Source organism: Haliotis rufescens, unplaced genomic scaffold (assembly GCF_023055435.1).
Source record: "Haliotis rufescens isolate VD_foot unplaced genomic scaffold, xgHalRufe1.0.p SCAF_3, whole genome shotgun sequence".
Taxonomy (NCBI): Eukaryota; Metazoa; Mollusca; class Gastropoda; order Lepetellida; family Haliotidae; genus Haliotis; species Haliotis rufescens.
In genome coordinates, this window is record NW_025964001.1 from 39,532,783 (window position 1) to 39,543,487 (window position 10,705).

The 10,705-nt window shown below is 39.0% G+C and overlaps 1 protein-coding gene across 2 annotated transcripts in view; it reads left to right on the forward strand.

The window, feature by feature from the left end:
- The window catches only part of LOC124120414 (vam6/Vps39-like protein), a 98,937-nt gene extending 96,137 nt beyond the window's left edge, over positions 1-2,800 (forward strand). For both annotated transcript variants that reach the window (XM_048402945.1, XM_048402946.1), the window contains exon 26: positions 1,499-2,800. In XM_048402945.1, coding sequence (XP_048258902.1) covers positions 1,499-1,583 — 85 coding nt within the window. In that variant the 3' untranslated portion in view covers positions 1,584-2,800. The remainder of the gene's footprint in view (positions 1-1,498) is intronic.
- The last annotated feature ends 7,905 nt before the right edge of the window (positions 2,801-10,705 follow it).

Genomic DNA, 10,705 nt, shown 5'->3' on the forward strand with positions numbered 1-10,705 from the left:
CCAGTGAAACACAACCGCCTCTGTGGTCTGGTGGCCCGGAGACGGAGAGTCATGGGTTCGATCCAATCTTAAATTAAATCTTAGTTCTCGCTACCCCTAAACAAAGATCTGAGAACACCCCATTACAAGTCACGTCAGACCGACCTTGCGCGAACTTTGACCGACCAGTGGAATGACTGACAAGAAGTTGACATTTGCCAATCAGAATTTCAAATTGGTGACTATGCTTTGAAACATATTTTGACAAATTCTTGATTAAAAATTTGAAACCTGAACAAAAGAACAGTCTGGAATGGTGATAGATGGCCTAAAGTACTCATGAAATTAAAAAAAACTGTTTTGCTGGATTTAATAATTGACACAAAGCATTACGAAGATGTAAATACGAAATAACAAAACAACTGGAAAAGTACAAGTCTGGATTTGCTAGTTTTATCCAGTGCTCAATACAAAATGTACTTTACAGGAGGTAATTTGTAGGCACTTTCAACATTCAAAAATAAAACTATGTCAAAATTGACATGGCAGAAACAGGCTATAGGCATTATGCAAATTAGCCTGGAAAAAATTTATCAAAACAACAATAAAAATAACAGCTATGTTTATGTACTTAATATTAATGACATGTAAGTTGTTGTTTGAGAAGGGAATATGTTACTTTTACATACTGATATTTTGACGATGATTCCACTCAAAAATCACTAACCACTGACAAATCACATGCACGTTGGTTTCAAGCACCTGTTTTCACCTGTCGTCAAGGTGTCATGGGTCATGGACATTCACCTTGATCTACTAACACCTAGTTATGCTCAGTTTCACAATAGTCTGTTTTGTTCATATTTTTACACACTTTTACGTGTAAAAAGACATAAAAACCTTTGATACGCTGTATTTGTGCCAAGGCCCAATTAGTACTAATTGAGTTGTTTGAATATTTACATATTTTGTATATTAACTGCATTTTTTTAAAATCTGAGATCGAAAAAACAGGGTTTTTTCATTTCCGTGAGTAATTTAGATTGTATGGATTCAGCCGTTAAGCCCGTAACTATCGTTTGAACTACCCAATGTTTAAGTTTTCGCGGTTGCATGATTAGAAATCACATTCCAACTGTCACTTCCATGATATGGTAAGCAACGCTCTGATTGGTCGGATGAAAGGTCGTTCTGACCTAATAGGATCTCCTCAGATCTTTGTTTAGAAGTAGCCAGAACCAAGATCTGATTTTAATGAGATTGGGGTTCGATCCCGTGTCATACCAAAGGAAGTTTAAAGATGTTACTGTATAACTATATGTTTCTATTTAAGTGCAGAAATCTTTGAATGCAACGTTAAACCCAATTTCACCTCACCTCACCCAGTCACACGCTATTCATTTTTCTTTAATGAACTGGGATGGTCATGGAGACAACAGAGTTATCCCCCTTGTTGATCATGTCTGCAGGTACAATCATGTAAGGTCATGAATATCACAGAAAGTCATGTTTGTTTCAGTGCCTTCGCTCGCTACCCAAATGGCCTGATCGTCCACTACTTCTGTTGCAAAGACCCAAAGACGTTGCCGCCAGATCTCAAGTGAACCAATCAGACTACACACACAATATAAGTCAATATGGCACAATATGGTGCCATGATGTCATTTGTGATGCACTGAATCAGGACTCTTGTCCTAGCTGGTTGGTTGTGTACATCTCGGATTGCATCACAAGAGTATTTTTCGGTCTCTTCCATGAAAGATCCATCTTCCCGAGACAAGGGAGTTAACTGACTGTAAAAGCCCAGTTTCCACCCATGCCGAACTAGCCTAGAATGTCTGGGTTCGATCAAAGCGCCACCAGTGTCTATTACGAGTTATGTCCCTTCTATGCCCCTTCTATTGACCAATCAGAATCCACCTCTCATAACACTAGCATTTGCTTCAAATAAAATGGCATTGCCCATTTAAGATAATCTGATCCATAATCAAGATCTACATTGTAATAAAACTGCTCTTTCTTTGTGAACTGTATCAAGTCATATAAGCACCTTGATAAAAAACATGAAAAGATTTGGAAAATATCTGCTAAGATGTCGGTACATATGTTTTGCAAATCCTGCCATCGACTGAAATCTACACGGCAGTTCATGTTGATTTTATTACGCGATTTTGATTGGACAATCCATAGACTCGCTAGTCCAGCCTAAATAGAACTCCATAATTCCAGGGTTGAGCCTGGCATGTTTTAGTCAGTGGACTCCCTTACCTAGGGAAGATGGACAAGCTGCGGTGTTGTTGATCTTTGATTCAGTGGAATATGTGTGGACACAATATGATGTCAGAGCATGATATCAGTACATACAGTACCATTCAGTGGAAATCCAGGTCAAATATCACGTATGAATCAGGGCTATGTATTTGTAAACAAATGGTATTGCAATGTATTGATACAGATATCTGTATTGCGATACATATTGCGATACACTGGGATCTAAAGTGTTTGACAGTGTTTGACATAGATTGTACATGCAGATCCTATTTTCTACATACGAAAGTAAATATTACAATGTCAAAGTCACGGTCAGTCGGCTAATGCGAGAGAAAAATCGACTAGTGTTTCCACTGTTTTGTTAATCAATTTCGAAGGGAAACATCATTTGTTAATTCATTTTTATGTAGATTTTAGGTTAAACAATACAAATACCGTATTCGATGTAATAAGCGCCTACAGTGATATTTGCTAATATACTGGCTAGTGAACAATCCCAATTATCACCCCTTCCAACTGATCAATGTACACAAGACTTATTTATTTGTGTATAATACACAGTCGTGTGTTATATGCACCCTTAATTATGGGCAATTAAATTCTGGAAAATATATCTGTCGTGTATAATACGCACTGTTAAACCACGAAATTTACAATCTTTCAACTCTGTTTTTTTTGTCACCAAAATTATATGCTAATAAGAGTCCCCTATTTCTAACTTTGAGAGAGCCCGGGGCACTTATTACGTCGAATACAGTAATAACGAAACGTGTTATAAATGTTTGAAAAGCGTATTCAATGTACCAGTATTCCAGTAATGTTGTGCAGTATCAAATGAACCATGTCACGCCTCAATCCAGTACGTGGGAACATACTCTATGAAACAACATACATGTGAAACACACTTACTTTACTATGTGGCAGTCAGGGATGGTAGCCTAGTGGGAAGTGGGATCACTTGTAGCTTACAAGGACTGGGTTTGATTCACTTATGGAGTACAACATTTTAACCTATGTAGGGTATTCTGTGGTTTCAGTACTCTTTCTGGTATGATCAGTATTAGCCTGTCTCCTGTTCTCCCCCTACTACAAGACAAAGTGATCTTAGCACTACCACTGTCATAAGTATATGTTATGCTAGTCTTAGTACTAAGATCACTTTGTGGAAGGAGGAACTGATATCCCCTCACCCCATCATCCATTCATGCACAGGGGACATATTTCAAAACTTCATTTTTGACATGTTCAGATTGAAACTGTCCTATTAAACAACAGCATCCCTCATGTTCAACAGAGGGCGAGGTCATTTAAGAAGCTGCAATTTGCCATGCAGAGTTACATCCCTTATGCATGCCAGAATCCTATGAATATTTTTATTCTGGTTTCTCTGCACCATGACCTTGTATTTGGGTTCACTGAAGTGGTAAACATCTATGACATGCATCACTTCAGGCTTTCCTCCCACATTGAACTGACACGCTGTGATATAACTGGAATACTGTTCAAAGCGGCGTTAAACCCAACTCACTCACTCCACCATTGTTGTGTATAGTTGAAGTCAAGGCTGGCTGAGATCAAGTGTTGTGTCTAGTCTTCTTGTGCAGCACAATGGGCTGTAGCTCCTACTTGGATAGATTGGTTTGTTGTTTAATGCCGCACTCAGCAATATTCCAGCTATATGACGGTGATCTGTAAATAATTAAGTCTGAACCAGACAATCCAGTGATTGATATCATGAGCATCAATCCACGCAATTGGGATTGATGACATGCTTCAACCAAGTCAGCGAGCCCGACCACCCAATCCCGTTAGTCACCTCTTACGACAAGCATAGTCGCCTTTTACGGCAAACATGGATTGCTGAAGACCTATTCTACCCTGGATCTTCACGGGTCTACTTGGATAGAAGTGTACATGGATACAAGTGTTAACCCAGTGTGGGCAATCTGCAGTGGTTGTTACAGGTGACAATGTTGTGGGAACAGTACCCATTTGTATGAACTTAGTGTTATACAGGGATGGCAATGTTCTGCTGTTTTGGAAACTACTGTGTCAAACTGCTACTCATGCTCTTAACCACTGCTGGTCTATCTCTTTGTAATGTACACAAACTGGTCCATCTTCTAGTTATGTACAAGAACTGGACCATCTTCTAGCAATGTACAAGAACTGGACCATCTTCCTGCAATGTACAAGAACTGGTCCATCTTCTAGCAATGTACAAGGACTGGTCCATCTTCTAGTTATGTACAAGAACTGGACGATCTTCTAGCAATGTACAAGGACTGGTCCATCTTTTAGCAATGTACAAGAACTGGTCCATCTTCTAGTTATGTACAAGAACTGATCCATCTTCTAGTTATGTACAAGAACTGGCCATCTTCTAGCAATGTACAAGAACTGGTCCATCTTCTAGCAATGTACAAGAACTGGACCATCTTCTAGCAATGTACAAGGACTGGTCCATCTTTTAGCAATGTACAAGAACTGGTCCATCTTCTAGTTATGTACAAGAACTTATCCATCTTCTAGTTATGTACAAGAACTGATTCATCTTCTAGCAATGTACAAGAACTGGACCATCTTCTAGCAATGTACAAGAACTGGACCATCTTCTAGCAATGTACAAGGACTGGTCCATCTTCTAGCAATGTACAAGAACTGGTCCATCTTCTAGTTATGTACAAGAACTGGACCATCTTCTAGCAATTTACAAGGACTGGTCCATCTTTTAGCAATGTACAAGAACTGGTCCATCTTTTAGCATGTACAAGAACTGGTCCATCTTCTAGTTACGTACAAGAACTGGTCAATCTTCTAGTTATGTACAAGAACTGGACCATCTTCTAGCCATGTACAAGAACTGGAACACCTTCTAGTACTGTACAAGAACAGGTCCATCTTTTAGTACTGTACAAGAACAGGACCACCTTCTAGTACTGTACAAGAACAGGACCACCTTCTAGCACTGTACAAGAACAGGACCACCTTCTAGTGCTGTACAAGAACAGGACCCCCTTCTAGTACTGTACAAGAACAGGACCACCTTCTAGTACTGTACAAGAACAGGACCACCTTCTAGTGCTGTACAAGAACAGGACCACCTTCTAGTGCTGTACAAGAAAAAGGACCACCTTCTAGTACTGTACAAGAACAGGACCACCTTCTAGTGCTGTACAAGAACTTGACAACCTTCTAGCACTGCACAAGAACAGGACCACCTTCTAGTACTGTACAAGAACAGGACCACCTTCTAGTACTGTACAAGAACAGGACCACCTTCTAGTACTGTACAAGAACAGGACCACCTTCTAGTACTGTACAAGAACAGGACCACCTTCTAGTACTGTACAAGAACTGGTCCATCCTTCAGTGTTGACATAGACAGTAGCCTGCGGTCATGCAGCATCAGTGTGATCCTGCTGTTCCAGAGTCCCATCATCAGTTTATCGCATTGCTGTTGTAGCTGCTGTAAATGTCACTGAAATGCATTTGACAAAACCTTGCAGTTAATGAAGAAATTATGCACACCACCTGTCAATGTAATTGTGCTGATGTCTAAAAGAGATGCTATAATTTCTTGAAATGATGTGCAAGGATAATGACTAACTTTAAACGTGGCATTTTACTGTACGGACAAAATGGGTTCTTTCCTGTTTCATGCCAATTTCCTCCAGATAAGCATTTGTCTTTCCACACCGCCATTCTATCAACTGTGGTAATTGTGTCAGATGGATGGTGGGGATAAGGGGAGGGGGGTCTCACAGACTGACCCAGGGTTAGTGTGACATGGGGAAGTCATGGGGGGCAGGAAACTGCTACTCATGGCTTTGTATATGTCTGATCCGCAGTTTAATCTACTTTCACAATAAGCATAGGGTAGTTTAGACAGGGGCAGGCTGATACCCAGGCCCTGGTGGGGTTCTTGGTTAGAATAGGTCCCCGGTAATGTATGTAAATGGTGACTGAATGGATTGTGCAGTCAGGCTCTCTGACTTGGCTGATTGTGTATCATCGTGGCTTATTGCAGGTGACGTGACATCAATCTCTTATTTGCCTGGTCCAGACTTGATTAGTTACAGTTTGCTGTGAGTTAGCTGGAATATTGCTGATGCATTATTAATAATAATAATAAACAAAATAATTCTCAAGCTCTTCTAGTCATTTGGTCCTCCTCACTGTATAGACGCCAGGTCATGCTGAAGTTGATGCATGATATTGTATCCCAATTGCTGGGATCGATGCTCATGATGTCAGTCACTGGATTGTTTAATCCAGACGTGATTATTTACTGACTGCTGTCATATGACTGGAATATTGCCGAGTGTGCTGTTAAACAACAAACAAAGACTGGGACACTGATACTTTAAATTCATTAGTTACAGACTGTCATCATATGGCTGGAATAAACAACCAATCTTGTTCCTTAGGCCAGGTGTATTATATTTTTCGGATTACAGACCCACTAACTCTAATTTTTTAGAAAATGTAAAAAAGAAAATATCAGATTTCCATCCCCCCTGATAGCCGCGTAGTCAGTTATTTTATTTGTTATCATCACCTTTTAATAAAAAAACATATGAATTTACCGTTGTAAACTAGTAAAGAGATACATAATCGATCTTTGTTGATCTCGAAGCCGAACATGAATAGCCTCCCTTGATAATTGTCTGTGTTGTAAGTGGTCGAATTTTTATTGTTACAAAGGGGCTTTATCGTCACAAATGGCTGCCTTTTGAGCACAGAATATGTTCATAAAGTAGGCCAGAGGCATTCTGCATTAAAAAAATGCATCTGGCTTGTTTTTTGCTTTTTTCTTTTCCCTCCTCCAACCCTGGTCTTTGGGCTGAAAAATCTGTAATCCTAAAAATAAAAAAAAGCCTGGCCTTATTAAGGTCTATTCACTCACCAACTATTTAAGAAATAAACAACTAGTGGGAGTACAATAAAACACCCCTCAAGGTTTATTCTCTGCAGTGTTTTATTGTACGATAAACAATGACCACATGTTGTTTATTTCTTATATGCGATAGCAACATTATACACAGCTTCTTTTTGAGGATGTTGTTAAAATGTACAAGCTTTACAAATAGTTCACCTTAATATAATAATAATGATGACCCCCTGAATAGAATCCAACCTTGGCTATGTGGGACAAGTCCATTTTATGAACAGGTGGGTTAAGTCTGTTATTTCCTGCATATTCTCACAATCCTCACATCGAGTACTGGTATATGTACCTTTCCGATTGTCATATCTCTCCCACTTTTGAATGCGTTTGTTTGGCCATTGCATTTATCTGCTTACCCCAGCTACATTTATGGGGAACAACTCTCAAGACACTCCCCTGTCAAAATTAACCTCCTCCAAAATACGACGTCATCAAGTTCGCCTGCCTTATTCGAATCTCCAGAAATGACATCATGATAGAACAGTGTTTAACCCCGAAATAAAACACGCTTCATTCTTCATTACTCTTTGCGATTTATCACATAGCTATCTCGTATATGATAATAACAAGGCCCTCCACAATGGTCAGGTATTAGGCCAATAGTACTTCCATAAATTGGGATCAGGTGGTCAGACTCATTGACCTGGTTGATGTATGTCATCATATGTGTAGATTGATGCTGATGATGTCAATCACTGGTTTGTCGAGTCCAGACTTGATAATTTACAGACCGCCGTCATATAGCTTGAATATTGCTGAGTGCGGCGTTAAACAACAAACAAACAAACAAACAAACATAAAAGTACATTCTAAATTGGGACACTGATACTTTAAATTCATTCCACAGCCTGAGAGCCTGTTTTGTATCGGGGTGCAATAAAACCTTTATCAAGGGAAAGAGAGCATGTGTTTATAGAATGTATTGAAGCGGTGTTGGTTTTGAGCAAGTGCTTGTTGACATTACAACTGCTTGCATGTTCCTAGTCCTAGTGTGACAGCTATTGTCCGATCTACCCAGCAGTCGGGTTTTACAGCATGGCGTGCAGGGATTGCGATCTCAACTTCCCGTTGTTATGGCCACAGTGTATAACAATCACTTCTTTGCTATGGATGTATAATATATGTATAATATCTTGATGTATATGTGTATTTTTTGTAAATAAATATTTGCATATATGTAAATTTGTTTTATACAGTGTGTTTAAATGTGCTTTAGCACGTACCGTATTCGACGTAATATGCGCCCACGTCGATATTTGGTAATATATTGGCTAGTGAACAATCCCAATTAGCACCCCTTCCGATTGTTCAATGTACACAAGACTTATTTATTCGTTTATAATACGTGTGTTATATGCATAAATTCTGGAAAAATATATATGTCATATATAAACTTTTCAGGCTGTCAGCATAAACCACAAAATTTACGATCTTTCAACTCTGTTGTTTTTCACCAAAATAATTTTCTAATAAGAGTCCCCTATTTCTAATTTTGAGAGCGCCCTGGGCACTTATTATGTCGAATATGGTATGTTGTTTATGAACTGGCATTGCTAGGAAGCACATGTGAGGTAGGGTTATTAACTCACCATGTGTGTCACAAGACGTGATATGTGTGATGTATGTGATTCAGTGCTTTTCATATTTGATAAAGTCAGATTTCTGTTAAGCTAGACATGATAATTTCAAAAATGATTCTCAGGCATTGACATTCATAAAATTGGGCCGGTATCCTCTTTGTTTCAGCATGAAAAACAGAGCGCTACACTCACATTTGATATTAAGTATATGTGCACGAGAATTTTATTTTCATAAATTAACTCAATGTGAAATTAGGGTGCTGTGTTCTGTTTATTATTCAAACACTAGAAAGTACTCAGCTTAAGATTCCATGGTTGAGATTAAATAACCGGTCGCTTTTGCCCTTGACATGGGCATCATGAGTCTTTCCAACATGCTTGGCCATATGTGTTCCCTATGGTACATTCCATTCCCACTGAGTATGGCTGTTGTAAAGATGTGAACTGCTCTATCGAGGTAGAGTGGCCAATATACCATCTGTCATTGTAGCTTATCATTGGGAGATAACTCCGGGCATTAACTCGATGAAGGCTGGGGAGAGATGAGGGTAAGCTTGGTGACCCAAACCAGTATTAGCTGAAAGCAGTCGTAAAATCTCCACAAGCTTGTGTGAGGGTGAGATGAGGGGTTGATGATGCTTGTGTGTACATCCAATTAAACATCACTTAAAAAATTAATTTTTATTGTAGAACTCAGCTGTTAAATCAAACAACAAAATTATAGACACAATAATTTATTGAATGACCTGAGAAAACTGTGCAAGATTGTTGTGGGGCTCACCAATATTCATTTTTAATTATCATTTTAGGGCGGGGTCATCTAACTCTGTTACTCGGGTCGGGAGTAGGACCTGGGTACCCACAGGACTATCCAGACCCGTGGTTAGTCAAGTGATATATTGTTTAATGACCAAAAATAACTAGAACTCTACATTTAAACTACAAGTGACTAATGTTCACAGTATTTTTCTGAATGTGCGCCCATTCCTTCTGACTTTTATATGTTTGAATAAAAATAAAACTTCAGTCAACATCAGTGTATGCATGAGCTGATCATTTTCGTGTATCAAAATACATTTTGCCAGGGCTCAGTCAAACTTTTTCTTGTTTGAACCTATCTCTTGAGACCTACAGCGGGTACGGGTAGGGTCGGGTAATAAGGGGTGGGTACCCGGGTAGTAAATTTGGACTCCTCCCAGCCCTACATCATTTGTAGGTAGTCCTGAAAACAACATAAGTATATGTGTGATGTGAATATTTTGACCTCTCTAAACCATATGCTGTTAAGATAAAAGTATTCACAGCATTGGTTATGTCATGTAATTTGTTTTTAGTAAATGCCCCTTATGTATTTATAAATGTAATCAGTCAGCCTGTCAGGTGGTCCACCTTGTTTGTGAGCCATGTTCTGTGTGTTGATGAATTGTGTACATATGAAAATATATCTTGAAGAATATTGTAATAATTACAAGTGAATTTTTCAATAATAAAACAACCATTTAATACTTTAATGTGCTTTTGTTTTCTGTTACGTTTTGTAAAGATTCTCTCTGGGCATATACTCTGTATGAGTGAGTGAGTGAATATGGGTTTGCGTCGCTTTTAGCAATATTCCAGCAATATCACGGTGGGGGACACCAGAAATGGGCTTCACACATTGTACCCATGTCAGGAATCGAACTCAAGTCTTTGGCATGATGAGCGTATGCTTTAACCACAAGGCTACCCAACCACACCACATTCTGTATGAAACTTTTAACCCTTCACTACATCACTGAAACTGACAGACAGAAGCAGCATATTTGGTCAGCCATGCCGGTAGGCAAAGTTGGGAAAACAAAAATGTTGCATTTCCTTGGTTTTCAATTTGTTTTCAGGCAGTTGGGTTGTATACTCCCCAGGGAGCTGAGAATGAAAATCGAGT